Here is a 16,310-nt window from a genome sequence, read left to right on the forward strand (position 1 = left end):
CCTATTAGAGAACCTCAAACCCGTTATTATCCATTCTTCTTTCAGATCTAATGAATGCAGATTGCACTACATGTAAAAACAAATTTTGACCCTTTTTTTACTTACCTCTCTCCTGTGGAGAGACGGGAACATCCCCTCATGTCAATATTTGTTATTCCACTCCGAGTTGGGGCTGTTCGGGCTATTGCACGGAGAATTTCCGTAATCCAAAACGGGACAGTTTGTTATAATCAATTCGTGAGCAACAGCTCACTATGATGGATCTTTTGAAATTGCGACAACAACTTAATTAAAATTCTACAACCACTTTGTGTAATCTGAAAAATACCTATATACGTGAAATTAAATATGCCGAAAACTTCCATCACCACTCTGTCAAGAAAGTTAGCGCAAGAAATCCCAGTACAATCAAGGTTTGATAGATGGTGCCACAGTATAAAATAAATATTAACTCACCCACCACCCTGTGTTTTCTCCAATATTCTCATAGTGTGAAGAAAATCAGCAGAAATCAAGGAACTTGTGATCTAAAATTTCTATCTATCCCTTATTGCTGAGCTACGAGGTACTAAATATTTAAATTTGTATACTAAAAAAGGAACTTTCGTTGCTATTTGTTAAAGTTCGCAAGCAAAATTAATTTTACAAAGTTGCAAACGTGTTCGGATGCATCGAATAAGACCTGTCCTTTTCAGGAAAGACTAGTTTTTTGCCACAGTTTTCAAGAAAAAAATCATGAAAAAAAACAGGTTTTTTATTTATTTTGAACCATTATATTGCTCTACTGCGGCTGGTCAATTAGATTAAATTGCGTCTTCCGAAAACGAAAAGATTACAAAAACCATTTTCCATAAAATAGGAATAGAGGTGTTAATGTTTGCATAGTCGATGTTAATGAAACAACCTCCAGTTATACTCTTTTAGTGTGACGGCAAATATTATTTTATTTATACTAGGTAAACATAAATCCGTTTACGTATATTTTAACGCGATAAAATACGAGGCGAGATAGTTATAAAGTAGAGTTTTCCGGTTGCGTAGAGTCAAATTTGCTGGAATTTTGTTATTTATATTATTCCCGGATTAACCTGAAGTTCAACTCGGTCATACATAATGCAATATCAAATTCCCTGTGGTGCGAGCTGCTACCTAACCCGGTAGATATAGTTTAGTTTCAGTTGACTAGGAAGTTTAATTAATTGTGGCAAGAGAGAACCAAATTTATCTTTAATTATTACAATCATAAGCGCGCATTCGTCATCCAACCATAAAGAAAAAATATCATTATGGGTCTCAATTAACACTCTTTCGCTCAAATAAACGTAAAATTAGGTATTCTCTTCGTTAATATTTCTAGAGCTTACTCAATCACAATAACACTTCCGCCATATAATCATTAAGAAGAATCGTTATGGGTCTTAAGTCGTTGCGCATTCACCATATAGTCATCAAGAACAACTGTTATGGGTCTGAAAGAACGTGTTATTCTAATATGTACAAAACAAATTATTTTCCTCTGAAATACATATTTATACGATTTTCGACTAACAAAAATATGTAAAACATATTTGTGAAGTTTTCCACTGTATACTATGAAATAAATCTTTCATCACTCCATATGTGACAATATCAGTTCTTTTACGTGTGGAGTAATTCTCCTGATACTTGTTAGGAAAATCTTTCTGCTATTTGTTTTTCATAAAAGTTGCGTATTTTCTTTCAGCCTTTAGAGCCTCACATAATAAATTCAGTTTGTTTGTTCTCTGGAGCGCCATATAGGCGGTTTATGCATATTTCAATGTTGATAATCTTGCCATTATCCGGATTCGGGAATCTTCCAGACTTTGGGATTTATCACTTCAAAAGATTTTATTATTTGTGGAGGATTCCAGACACTTCAAAACGACTCTGCTTACGTTATAATTATGAGAAACTAAGTATCAGAACCTTTCTGTGACTAAATATTTGTTTTGCCTCTAACTTTGCCGAAAATCTGATGTGAAATTTTCCTTTTCGTTAAGGAATGGAAATTTTATGATAAATTTTAATTTAGTTGGGCGGAATGATTATTAGGAAATTGCCGGAATCCTCTTGAAATTAAACTTGATTTCAATTCTCTGATGGCAAGCCAAATCCAGGAGATTGAAACTAAATTCGTTTGAAACGGAAGTTTTACAACTATCATTTGAGCTGACACTGAAATAAAAATTGCCCATACATCCGGTAAAAAGAGATTTATTCCCATTTTTCTAACCATTGCTCTTTATATCGCAATTCGAAACGGTTTTCTGTTCTCGCTTAAGCTCTTTTGACAGTTATAGATTCAGCAATCATTTCCGATTGTTATGGAATTAACGTGAAATGGATTAATATTAAGAGCTCTATTCGTGGAAGCTTCGTCGAGTTTGATTATATTTGCGAAATTATTGTTCCCTTTAGGTAAATATTTAAATCAAAGACGATATGGTGTGTGGGATGGGTGATGTATACAGGGTGTTCCCAGTCTCCTTCAAATCGTCTAGCCACTTGTGGACTCGCGTTGGTAGCTACAGGAGGCGGTTAATAGTTACGTGCACGTAATAAAACCGCTTTAGATCGTTAAATTTGTTTGACAAAATTGCTGAGAAAATTGCAAAATAAGATAAATAGATCAATACAATAATATTACCGTTTTTTTTATTTTATGTAACAGGTAAAACGAGGCATTTTCTCGGTTTTATTCTTGCCATTATTTCGCGTCTTCTGTTCGCGCATTCAAAGGAAATCCTTTTAGTATAAAGAGACACATTTAATTTACAATTTTGTTGCTGCTTTTACGAGATAGTCTTTCTCGCAGTTACCGCAGTCACTTGTATGTAGGCAATTTATCTCTTGCAACAAAACTGTTTGGAAACCTAGAGAATAATTGGCATCCAAATACTTGTGTATAGAGTTTTAAAACATTATTTTGCCAATTATAACATTTTAGTAGTAAAAGAATGTATTTTGAAGGATACAGGGTAAACTACCACTTTCTGAACAAAATGGTGAACGGTAAATGTGTGTAGTTGGTTTTTTGACCTCAAAAAGGGCTGATTTTAACTTCCCCCACCTGATAATAATATTACCATACACGTCCATAACCGGTCCCTCAGCATAATATCGAAATCTGTTATTTTGTCCAGCCTCGTAGTACTCAAGGCATAAAACTGAGGAAGATTTGATTTAACGTTATTTTGGTCGAGTAACGCTGATTTAAATTTAAAATTACATCAGCCGCCATTAATCAAGCGAATGGCAGGACACCCACCAAACTTTTAAACTAAATTGCGGTATCATGCAGTGCAGTAAAAAATTCATTATACTTCCAGAAAAATATACGAGCTACTCGAGGCTCAATGATTCTACATAAAAAGTAAATTGCACATAGTTCGTCTATCCTGTTTAACGTATTTAATAAACTACGCGTATCTAGTGTACCAACTATGATCAATTTAATAAATTACACGGACCCAGTTCATCAAATTTGATGTATTTAATAAATTACACGTATTTTACGAATTTAACACTGTAGCCCTGGTCCCAGGTGTGCGTGTTTAATTAATGTCGAATTAAACTATTTAAGAAAACTGCTGTGCTTTCCCATCGGAAAACCTGATTTACTAATCAACAACAGAGATTTCGAGAGTAATTTGGCCGGGAAAGACTCGTCCCTGGGACGGCGAAGGATAAATTAATTGAGCAGAAGGATATCCCATTTATGTTCCCATCGGTTACTCATGTAACATTGTGCTTATGCAAACTTTCAAGCATTTCATTTTGAAATCAAGCTGTGACACCGAAACAGGGAACAATGCCAACCCTTCACCCTCACAATATCAATTAATAATAGATCGCTCCGTATACAAAACTATAATTTATTTATGGTAGTTCCATTTGAATATAAATGGTTTGGGTTTGCTTTAATCAACCAAAATGTCGACGGCCAATTTGCATTTGGAGGTTTTGCTCCGTGCGCTCTCACTTGTGAAGCGGCGTCCTAAAGAAGGCCCCACGACTTTCCCAATGTTTAAGCAGGTTGTTCAAGAGACATTTTTCAATAAGGCATGAAAATTGGACGTCTCAAGGCCGTTCGGGGTAGTTAGAAGCACTATAGGATGAGAAATTTAATTAACTCGATAATGATAATTGAAGGGCTCTAAAGGAATCGAACTTAAATTGCAGGGATTTTGGGGTGGAAGAGGGGGATTAATTAATCGGCTGCCGATTGTTAGTGGTGTGATGCGCCATTCCTATAGCTCTGTCGAATTTAATTAATCCTGCCTTGCAACTCGACTTTAGTCATCAATAAACTAATGCATATCATTCGCATCCAATTTATAAAAGTTACCAAAACCTGTTAAACAATCCTATTGATACGGAAGCGGACATAGTGTATAATCATAACCCATCAATAGCGTGATGCGTTTACATGTTAATATCCCCACGTTTGTTTCTAGGTAATGGATAATCTATTTGTGTAATAGAGTAATAACGAAGTTAACGATGGAATTATTGTTATTTAGTCGAGTAGGAAACTATTTTTCGCACCCTATCTATATTACATTGGTGTTTGAATTGTAATGGGGCTGTTTCACACAACTGTCTGAACATCAGCCAAAGCCGCATTGTTAATCTCTCATTAATTCCCAAAGTACACACCGATTAAAATCTTCATAATTGCATCTGCCATTGCCCAAATTAAAGCCAGAACGTCCTGCTCGAGGATTTGGACGAAATTTGCACCGGAGGTAAACTGAATCGTAGAGATTTTTGCACAGAAGTATACATAGAAGTGATGGACAGTATTACTATAGTAAAATATCTTGGGCAAATTAAATTCCCAGAATTAAATAAGCCTTGCTAAAATGACGTTAGGCAAACCCTTAGATAGTTAAAGCTTTATACTAACGTTACTTGAATTTTAAGAAGCTTTCGCGATTAGTCAGGCTCGGTCCAGGAACTTCAGTGTTCGTTTTATCACTTCAGGGATTCTAATTAAAGATAACCTTTAAACGTTGATTCAAAGTTCTTTTCTCTACGCGCCGCTTTGAGCCAGAGGGGTCAATAGCAGTTATTTCATGAGAAGATGAAATAGTTCAAAAGCTTCGGAATGCAATATTATCTCTCACCTAGTCGTATAAAAAGCTCCTTGGAAGTTCGTAAATGTATCCCTCTCTTTGTCATATAAAAGCTTTGACCATTATTGGCTTAGAGCTCCCATAAAAATGCATTAAGTTTATTATTGCTCTTCTTATGTTTTATATAGCTCTTTAGCTCAACAAGCTATATGCGGGGAAAATGTGTTGATGGCCTTAATTTGTATTTGATCCGGCCGCAGTGAAAACGCAAAAAATGAAATAAAATGATAAGTAAAAATAACCAAAGACTGTTTGTGAACAAATAATAGAGTAATCCAATTTCCAATCAACAAACAAGTTTTTTCAATGTTTATGTCTTATTTAATTGAGTTTTTATTGCATTTTTTACCAAATTCATAACTACTTGTCTCAAAATCTAATCAATAAATTTTGAGTTCGAATGCACCATTAAACGTAGTTTTGAAAGAATTTTAACCTAAGGTGTTACTTGACTCGTGTTTCAATTTGCACAACTCAGGCATTTGGCGCTAACAGTAACGTAGGTAACGTTTAAAAAAATAAATAAATGTCAAAAAAGAGTTAATTTTGCCCTATTTAATGCAGGTTTTGAATAAATAAATTATAATTTGTTAAAAAGGTAAAAGTGGGCAGGAGTGGGGTGGTAGACATTTAAAGCCGCTCGGTAATGTCGAGTAGGTTGAAATCGCCGAAATTGTATCCGAAATAAATTTGAGGAGACTCACGAATTATCCACAAAACACTAACGAGAATAGCCCCAGAAATGCCCGACTTCACTTATAGATGACGATTTTTTTGTTAAAAATTTGCTTATAATACAAAAACCTAACTTTATAAGGTTTATGTCTAAAATTTGAGGGTGTTACATGATTTGTGTTTGTTTTCGAGTCTTTTTTAATAAACGCTTTTAAAGATTTTGGGAACATGGAAAAAAATGGGTCATCGATAAGTTATTTAATACTTTCTTCCAACACCTAGATTCGACCCTGGGGGAATCTGCTCTTTCATTAACAACTATAAAATATTGGATAGCAGAGTTTACACTTAATCGTACGAGCTAGTAAGATGACCTTCGCAGTGGTCGACACACTGACGTCCAGATTTGACCACTTCAGACATTGCGGTGAAAAACCACAAAACTGTACTGGAAGGCAGTCAACTGAAAATGCGCGAGTTAGAAGGCGTAATACGCATTTCACAAAGTACTGGACATCGCATTTTGACCGAATAATTGAATAGGAGAAAGCAAGATGAATAAAAACAGCACAGTGAGGATGTTTCAAGGGAGTGTCTGGCAAAGTTTCGCAGAAATAAAGCCGAGTTTTACGACGTTTTATAATCATGGATAAAGTATTAGTCCACCATTTCACGCCTAAAACCGAAAAGACGGTCAAAACAATGGACTCAAAGGAGAGAATCAGCTCTAAAGAAGACATAAACCGCCTCATCTGGAGGAAAAGTGATGGCGTCGGTTTTTTGGGAGGCACGTGGGATAATTTTCATTGCTTATCTCCCTACAGATAAAATAATAAACGAAGAAAATGATACAAGTTTATTGCAGCGCTTGAGTGAAGAAATTAGGAAAGAGCAACCACATTTGGCGAAAAAGAAAGTTTTGTATCTTCAAGACAACGCGCCAGCCAACACTCTCGTCATCGGGATAGCCAATATCAACTTGGTTTTGAACTTTTTATCTTATCCACCATATTCGCCAGATTTATCCCCCTCAGATTATTTCCTATTTTTAAAGTTAAAAAAATGGCTCGGTGGAAAGAGATTTGCCAATAATGAAAAGGTGAAATCCTATACTGCCTATTTTAAAACATTCGAACTTATTATAAACAAGTTTCAGAATCCATAGAATATCGGTGGAAAAGTATATCAATCTCAAAAGAAACTATGGTGAAAAATAATGTATTGTTTTCTGTTTTTTTTTTTGTGTGTATCAGGTCGGGTGCTTTTGGGAATATGCTTGTATCATAATTCCATAGAGGATTTTCTTGTCTTTCCTGCATGAATTTTTAGTATTTTATTAGGAACTTCTTGGTTGTCGTTCAAGCCCGCTGGCAATGAATATCACCAAGATGAGTTAAAAACTTTTTACATTTGCCTAAGTAATAAGTCTTTTTTTAGGAGAAGATGCGCGTCTCATGTAAAACTCTTAATCAAATGGTGCAGGAATATTAGGGTGTGACAGGCTGCATCGAAAATATAGTCGTTTAATTATATAAAAATTAAAAATAAGAAAAATCTGAAAGTTCGGCACTACATGAAAGCAGATGAGGTAACATCACTGGAATATCTTCAAGACTGAAGACTGTTATTTTCATCATTAATTTAAAGCATTAAAGTTGATATCTAGTTCTGATAAAACCGAATGTGTTGCCATTTTAACAGTAGCCGAGTTAATATTTTCCTCATGAATTTTCTTACAGAGACAAATTTTCAAATTTTTCGTCGTTATAGTGGCTGCATAATCGTCGAACGCATTTCCCATAGACAGACGTAAACATAGGTGGGCTTCACCATTGCGTCAAGAATTTAATTTTTTTTCATTTTTCTCATTCTTTAACGAACTGACAACCCAATTACGCAAATTTTCGTTAATTTCCATCAAATTCGTTATTATCTGATGCGTAATAAAAATAGGAACCGTGTTATTAAATGTTGCAAATTCGCTCTAAATGAAACATTCGTTAGCTAAAAATTCCGTGAGGATGAGATCGTCGATCTCAGTTCTCCTACAATCATACACTTACCAATACTCCCTGAAACTACGTTTCTCTGCTACATCGTAAGGTAACATATCACAGAGCACTATTTTTCCAAAGTTACGAACTCCAAAAAGTTGACGCGCCACGAATACTCCGATACCAAACACTTTGGATTTGGCTGTACAACTTGTTCAGACGAATCGCGCGTCATATACTGGACGAAATCTCCAAAGTTTCGCTTCCTGGAGCGATCCGTACAGCTTTCAATGCGTCTGACTGTTGCATTCTCGTTTAAGGAGTTTACTTGCGGGGGATCCCTGCCTGTCAATCTATCCAGTTGTAAATCAGATTAGCAATTCACGTATGTCTCAAAAAAAATCAAAGCAACAAAATGGGGATTTACTTGGCCATTAAAAATGGACTGAATGAAACTTGGACGAATGCAGTTAAAATATTAACGACTTTCATATTATTAGTTAATGCAGGAATAGATAAAAGTTGAAGGTATCAAAAGCCACTATTAATCATAAAATTTTCGCCAAAGATGATATCGCTTACATATGTATTTTCACCGACTGAAAGGTCGTGTTACAGTTTTCGATTGGGGGGCATAAAGACTGATTAAGACCGACAATATATTCCCTGCGAGTAAAAAAAGTTAGCGGCAAAGTCGCCAAAGTAAGGGGGCGTTCATTTCAAAATGAGGGGAGGTTGTTGGGCAATCTGCCAACACGTGTTTGCAGTCGTGAACCAGATCAGACATGTGAGTACACACAGTGGGTACGTACATGTGCTTTGGGGCTTTAAAAAATTGATAATAAACAAAATTCATTCATTTTCCACGCAATTTGAACACGTTAGAGAGCTACAGCCATCGTATGCCTTAGGAAGCTGTCCTGTGAGCGAAAAATGCGCATTCCTAAAAGTTGATTTTTGAATATCAGTTCTCGAGTTTATACCCCCGTAACAAATCTAGTCATCGGACAATATGTAGTAAGGTGAAATGCTGGAGGATACCTAAACTGTATTGTAGGTTGCCTAAGTTTAGGCAGATGAGATGAGTTGAAATTGTGTACGTTTATTACACATTTCTCCCGCTTCAGCCCTGCTTCGGCGTTGAAGAAGCGTCCTTGCTGATAAATTTTTTATTCACTATTAAACTTAAGCCATGTTTAATCTCCAAACTCTCTAATTTATAATAACTTCCTATCACAACTAATCTAGTTTCCTCAATTTGTCTAAATAGGGTTTAGCTAGTGCCGCTCTCCCGGAGCAAAAACTTCCCTGACATGTCATTTAATTCAACTAAACATCCCCTAAACTCTACCCTCCGAAAACTTTTAAATGTATGTGGCATATTGTTCATTGTATTACAATATGCACGTACGTTAGACTAAGCAGGAACTGGACAGGAATTATAATACACTTTCCTAGTCAGCTCCTGCTTAAAAATATAGTGGAGATTAACATTAGCTTTCCTAAATCTCTTCAAATTCTAAAATGGCCGACCTTGTATGTGACTATCAGACTTATTCATGTCGTCGTTACAGGGCAAAAATGCACGATCGGACATCTCTGGATTTGAGCTGAGCTGCTTCTGATCCAAATCGTAATGCAAAGAAGCCAGACTCCCAAAAAACTTCTTGAGCTTCCCTAAAAAGTTTCCCTTTTCCACGCTTTTCGCCTTGTTTAACTTGTTATCCGAGGAAAACGCTTTAATGGATTGATTTTGCCACATTGGCCACGAGGCCCTCGGCACATCTAGGTAATGTATCTCTGGAAAAACTTGAACGTTACTGCTTGATTTGTTAGAGCTGCTGTTGGAACCCTCAAGAAGCCCTTCCAGCCTGGCTATTTCCCTATCCAGAGACTCCAGCTCGCACCTAAACACTTTGTTCTGGATCTCTAGCCTGGAAACCATCTCCTTAGGATCGTCAAAAATGAACCTTCTAGTGTTGCTTTCCAACTTCAAGCCCATGCTTTCGATGACCGCAATCTCGGTATTCAAACCTTTTCCAGAGAGGAGTGATTTTAGTTTAGGAAAAGACATGAGAGCCAAGGTAATTGTTGCCGAAGCCAAAATGCTGGTGGTCTTGACTATAAAGCTTAAAATGAAATATTCCGTTACGAAACTGAAAGCTATGACTAGAATGGTGGAAAACACAGCGCTGTAGACGCAAATTCCCACGTATTGAGAGTCGTTCAACGCTGGAACTTTGACATGGCGGGTCTTCCAGGCCATGTAGACTCCCATGATGAGAATAATGGATTTGTAGCCAAAGAGAGCTACGTGCCAACCTGTCGTGTTGTTGCACTGGCATAGTTCTATCTAAAATTTAAAATGAAAAAAATTCCCTGGAATATAAATTTACGACTCATGGCGCTATGCTGTGACCATTAAATATGAAGCTAAGAGGAAACACCCCCTGCACTTCTGCAATTAATTGTGTAAGATAATATACGGCCCTTTGTTAATGCGGGCGTGTACGTGAAATCCACAATTCTCTGTATCTGACATCGAGGCTTATCAGATTACTTACCTGTAATTGATAAACAATCCTCGGGTCTTCTTTGCCCACCTCCAGAGTGAGATCATGCATGTGTCTCCTAAGAGGATCTACAGCTTTCCATAAAGCAATTGTGACGGAATCGATAAAGAGAGGGATTAAAATCAGCCCTATAAGCTGCTGGTCCTTCAGTAATTTGTTTTTAAGTACCGGGATTAGACTGTATGTAAAGAGACGGTATACTCTGTACGATTTGGCGAACATTGAACCAAAAGTTAGGGAGAACCCTGCAGAGAGGAAGTAAATTCGAGCCTGAAATTGGAACAAAAACGGTATAGTTAATTAATCTTTTATATAGATTGATTGGGGATGAGAGTTTTTTTAACCACGACCGCATATTCGAGTTGAACACAGCTGTGGTTAATTACATGTGCATTGTGATTGAGGGCTCGTGCAAAAAGGGTTAAAGCACGAATTTTAATATGCGACTAATAGGTGCATTTAATTCTCACAGTGCCGTGATTGATATCCCGTGCTTAAGTGCAATGGAGTCATCTTTAATTTCAGCATTTGACGGGGACTTACAAAGCACAACTCTTCGAAGTAGCTGGCTGCATCGGCAATTCTGTGGAGGCCGAATATGATCACCGAAACATAGACAAAGATGCATCCGGTTACTGTAAGGTTGTTTAAGTTGGGACTTGAGAGCTGCAAAAGATCAGGAACTGAAATGGCCCTTTGATCCTGAGTTTTTTACCTTAATGGTTTTGATGTGTCTGAATTTCAAGTTGAAGTAGAGGAACACCACAGAACAGCAGATTCCCATGCAGGAGATACCGGTCACTGCGTAGAATAAGCTTCTTGGGATTGTTACTTGCAGCAGAAGTTCTTATGAATTGTTAAATGAAAAATTGGGAAATTTGGTACCTAAAGAAGTTTTGACGATTCTTTGGGCTAGAGGGGCTCTGCCGCTGATCCAGGAAATTGGAAGACAGAAGGGGCAATTGAACGACAAATTGTTCTCAACTGAGTCGTACAGGGCCACTTTCTTGAGCTTCCCTCCTAAAGAGCGTTAAAACGTTCTTGAATGGTGAATGGCAGTCTACGTCAGATATTCTTAAGAGCGCCTTTAATCTGGTGGGCATTAGACTATTCTCCAAAGAACCATAAAAAGCTATTTAATTTTAAATGAAACATTCCGGCAATCCTATTTTTATCACCTAATTTGTCAATAGGAAACAGAATTTTCCCTTGCTCAGGTTGAACAGATTTGACCAGCGCGCTGTAGAGCAGAGTTGCTACTTATGACTTTCGAGCCGACACTAATCGAGGAAGATTTCTTCGGATTAAAAAACATGAAGTTTTGAAAATGTTTACTTCCTGAGAGAAATTTAAAAATAGACAAAAGCAGCCCTCCTCACAGCGGGTATAAAATAAAATTCCTACTGTAAAATATCCGGTAAGCCGAGCTCTCTAATTTGCTATAGTCGATTAACTTATTTTTGTTTGTTGCCAGTTTTTGCTACTAATTTGCACATAAATGATTATTAACCCCTATGCCTCGTTAGGGTTCGAAAATAAATTAAAAGCCCACTAAATAAATTATTATAGCCTGTTTTTGCTTCTATAAAATATTTTCAATCCCTTGTAAACGCACAGCACTGGCAGAGATTCCAAATTAATTGTTTTAGCGGCTGGAGCGTCTGCCCAGTTTCATTTAGAATAAAATATAGAGGGATATTCTCTAAAGCCGAATCCGGCAAAATTTTTTTGAAAGCTTTAAACCCAGAGAAAAATTCAATTCACTTGATGGCAGTAGAGGATAATATACGGGATGTTAATTAAATACATGTACTTTTTTCAAAAGACGAATCTTTAGTTGATTTTATTACAAAAAATTCTGATGAATGTAAGTCCGCAACGCCTTTGTTTAAGAACTAGAGGATGTTGGAATTTCATTTTAATTTGTTTTTTTTTTAATATCTTCAAACACAGATATATGCAATATACATTTTGAATGATATGTTTATCTGTAAATAGAACTATGAGCAAATGTGAAAGAGAAAATGTGCTCCGTTAACCATAGAACATAATGCGCTAGTTTCCATTTTGATTATTATAAGAGCAACGATCCATTGGTGGGTTAATGCAGGAGTTGCGCCGTTGACTTGGTGTTAGGCCCACGTCGAATTGAATTATGCGAGGGAATAAATCGTCACAAACGGTATTTACAGTTCACAACGGCAACAGCGCTGGCGACATCTCGGCTTACGTGACAGGCAGCTCATCCACTACCGCAGCGGCGAAACTGACACAAACGCTGCGCGACGTTGCCGAAAACACTTTTGACGTTTTGAAAACAACGCGACGCGTTGATTTTCCATTCACATTTCCAATTTAAAACTTTTTGTGCCCTTGCGGAATACTAGTTTAAAGTACACTTTGTACGTGCAATTAAATTGTTATTTACACAAAACTTCTGCCTGAAATATCAACGCTCCTGTTTTTGTTATTTTTTTAAAAATATTTGCACAAACCAAATTATACTCTCTTCTTAGTGTCGAAATCAAAAATGGATTTACCTTGCAGCTGACTTATTACCAAATCGCCCAAACGATCCGCTCCTTCGAACTTCAAAGCTCCCTGAAATCAATGCAAACTTATCCAGAAGCCTCGCGGCAAGTTCTCACTTACAGATAGCCCCACAAAGGCCAGTTTTGATATCAGTTCAAAGAGGCTGCATGTTATATCACTTCTGAGATAATCGAAGCTTTGCAGGGACCCAACATTGCTCGCCTTAATCGCTAGTGCCATTGTCCAAATCGCGTCATAGCTGCATTTCGCCGTTAGGGTCATCTGGCCTATCAGCTTTTGCAGGTCTGGGGCGTCAGCGTCCTCCTGGATAAAATAATGTTGCGTTCGGGGATAACACTAACGCTGTTCTAGTACCAAAGCATCGTTATGATCGAAGTCTTCGACCATGATAATCCCCTCTGTAGCTGCCAACATCTGGTGCTGGCTGCAGTTGGCTTTATCTTCCCATGGAGTAACGTTGAATCTTTCCAGAATCCAGACATACTCGTTACCAAGCATTCCCAATGAATAGGCCTAAGTGTACAGGGATGTGGTCGGTTCTTAAAGTAAATGGGTATTTAAGAGATTTACCGTGCAAAATATGAGTGGAGCTAAGGCCGGCGAGAAGCTGCCGATTATAATGCGGATATCCAGGTGCTAAAAAGGTTCTCGGTTCAAAAGTCATGGTGAACGTATTGTGATTCTATACTGTACCTTCAGCACCTCCAGTTGTTCCTTGTAATTATCATGTGAAAATGTAACAGTCGACATGCAGGTGATATTGTCCTTCTCCAGTTCGGTAATTAAGTGGTTAATAGGCAACAAATACTGATTCTCACTCTGGCTGAAGGCGACGACCACTTTCCATTTGTAGTGCTTTATGAAATTCGATTTGGCGATGTTGTGGGAGGAATCAGGTGCCACTGTGCGAAAGAACAATGGAAATTGACGTCTATCCGAGAGCACCGGAGACCTAGATCCATAGGAGATCTAAAAAATACAAGACTAAATTTATTGTTTTTCCACCTGTTTAATAATACTCCTTTTAAGAAGTAATTGGTATTATTTAATAAGCGGACAAACAAAGGGTTTAACGAATCGTTTTTCGATTTATTGCCCCAATTTATTACACTCTATACTCAATAGTTCCGAATTCTTTGAAACACTGAAGATTCATTCAAAACTTGTTACTCTCTATAGCTTATATATTGTTTCTACTTCGTAGAGGCTTCGTGCAAATTTATGGGGTAATTCTTCGAGTCGAAATAAGAAAACTGTTCATATCCATTTTAGATATCAAACGGAATTTTCCCATCTTTGAAAAACTGTTTTAGTCAAAATAAACCTTCTGCACTAGTGAGTTTTGGTGTGAGTAATCCTCTAAATCTAGTGTGCACACATCGAAATTTGAGACTCGATTGGTTGAGAAATAAAGGCCTGGAGCGACTTTATTTTACTGCATGAAGATTTAAACATAAAAAAATCTTTCCAAATTTTGGAAATTTCTTTCAGCTAAAATAGACCTTCTGCACCAATGAGTTTCGGTGTGAGTAATACCTTTAACATGCTCTGAAGACAGCGAAATTTGCGACTTGATTGGTTGAGAAATGAAGTGTTAGAAACCGCTGATTAAACATTTCCGCACAAACCCCAACTGAAACACCGGGCTTGCTTATTTTAACACGCTATGGAAAATCCTCTTAAACTTGCATCGTATATTTAGGAACGTCTCTGCACCCTTCGTACTTACATGGAGCTGCTATCTTAGAATTAATTACCCTTAGGGCTCGCACCTGTATTATGTTCCAATAAGGGACGATATGGGCCAGAGCCTCGCTCACATTGGAACAACCTGATCCCAACAACATCATGATCTTGTGTTCAGAGTAAATGGCGTGAAACAATCTATCTATGGCCACTCCAGGATCGCACTGGTGGAAAAAGTGAATTGAATAAATTTGCGTTAAAAAAATACGGAAGTTCGTTTAATACCCTTAAAGGGTCAAGAATAATATTCATTTATTAAAGACTGAGAATCTTACTTGGCCGAAAATAATCGTCTATCTAGGGAATAAATTATCAGCGTTTTTCATTTTTAACCGGACATTTTATTTAATATATGGGCGCATTTTCCCACAATAATAATAATTTGGCACAAGAACGATATTGCTTATCAGTTTGGTATAACTCTCCGCGGCATGATACGCACCATTTCCCAGACGAATATTTTGTTGTGTTGCGCTTATATAAATTATTAAAATTTATTCCCACAATGAGGTAATGCAAACAAGGAACAATATTTTACCTGGGTGTCATTAACTAGCAGGACTAATTCGTCCCCTGGCAGGATTTTAAGAGCGTTAATGTGTCGTACCGCCAGTTTTGCCGCCATAAATTCACTGGCACCATCTTTTTGCTCTCCGTGTTTGGACGTTAGATCGAAAAGACCTAAAAATCCCATTTCTGAGTAATAAATTCCTCATTAAGATTGAGTTAATTATAATACGTTCCCTGTCTGGCTTCATGTAATTGGAACCACTTACCCAACACGTAAATGCGTTCAGAGCCTCCGTCCCCATGAAAAGTCCGACTTTTGTTGTCATTTAGCTCGAAAAAGGACGTTTTTAAAAGTTTTACTACGTCAAATATTATTTCCCTTGGGTTCGTCTCACTGGAATTTCCCACATCGTTAAAGCCGGCAAACAATCCGTCGTACAGAGATGGAGAAGAGTTCACATTTGGAAAAAAGCTTTGTTTCCGGTTTTTTCTTAGATGAATTATGAAAAATATGAATGCCAGTGAGATGAAAAGTATACAAAAAGACCGTTGGAGGGGATGCATGATCGACATAATTTCACTTATAGATATTCCCCTGAACTAGTCTGGATTAGAACAATAAAAAGACTGCGGCTCTTTGAAAGTGATGAATGCGGCCAAGACCGCGAGTTGAGCACCACTTGAATTTGCCGCGCCCCCTGAACTTGAGAAACGGCTAACGGTAATTTGCAGACAAAGCAGTTTCTCTTTTGTAGCCTTATAAAGAAGGAATTGAGACACATTCTTTCCTTATTCCGTGTTTTAATTTAATTATTTCGGGCAAAAATATTTTTTTATGCAAAGTGCGGTTTAAGGTCGTTAATAGCGAAACTTTTAATGCAAGGTGGCGAATTTTAGAGAAATGTACAAGCAAGGTATCACAGAATCATCAACAACGCTATAAAATAGTGTTTTTTAAATATTTAAATTAGGGACATTTGTAACAATCTTGCGTTGTAGTTATAGATCTGTTCCAATCCAAAACTTTAATTGTTTTCTAGTCTTAGCAAGACGTCATATTTAAAATGTATATGTTTCTTGTTAATACATTCTTAAAAAGG

At 37.1% G+C, this 16,310-nt stretch overlaps 2 protein-coding genes across 3 annotated transcripts in view; both read right to left on the reverse strand.

The window, feature by feature from the left end:
- LOC136343725 (neuropeptides capa receptor-like) overlaps positions 1–8,051 on the reverse strand; it is a 60,307-nt gene extending 52,256 nt beyond the window's left edge. Inside the window, exon 1 of one of the 2 annotated variants that reach the window (XM_066290632.1) lies at positions 7,898–8,051. The gene's annotated coding sequence lies outside the window, so the exon portion shown is untranslated. Of the gene's footprint in view, positions 1–105; positions 306–7,897 lie in introns of those variants that run through there. The other variant, XM_066290633.1, reaches the window with a different exon arrangement.
- A 987-nt stretch (positions 8,052–9,038) lies between these two features.
- On the reverse strand, positions 9,039–15,804 carry GABA-B-R3 (gamma-aminobutyric acid type B receptor subunit 3). The gene is made up of 13 exons (XM_066290600.1): positions 15,477–15,804; positions 15,239–15,381; positions 14,727–14,864; positions 13,648–13,923; positions 13,525–13,590; positions 13,309–13,467; positions 13,054–13,257; positions 12,942–13,002; positions 11,287–11,421; positions 11,117–11,232; positions 10,945–11,067; positions 10,393–10,671; positions 9,039–10,181 (listed from the first exon to the last, which is right to left on the reverse strand). The coding sequence occupies exons 1-13, from the start codon at positions 15,781–15,783 to the stop codon at positions 9,348–9,350; spliced, it is 2,841 nt and encodes a 946-aa protein (XP_066146697.1). The 5' UTR covers positions 15,784–15,804; the 3' UTR covers positions 9,039–9,347.
- Positions 15,805–16,310: the final 506 nt, after the last annotated feature.

This window comes from Euwallacea fornicatus, chromosome 15 (assembly GCF_040115645.1).
Source record: "Euwallacea fornicatus isolate EFF26 chromosome 15, ASM4011564v1, whole genome shotgun sequence".
Lineage (NCBI taxonomy): Eukaryota > Metazoa > Arthropoda > Insecta > Coleoptera > Curculionidae > Euwallacea > Euwallacea fornicatus.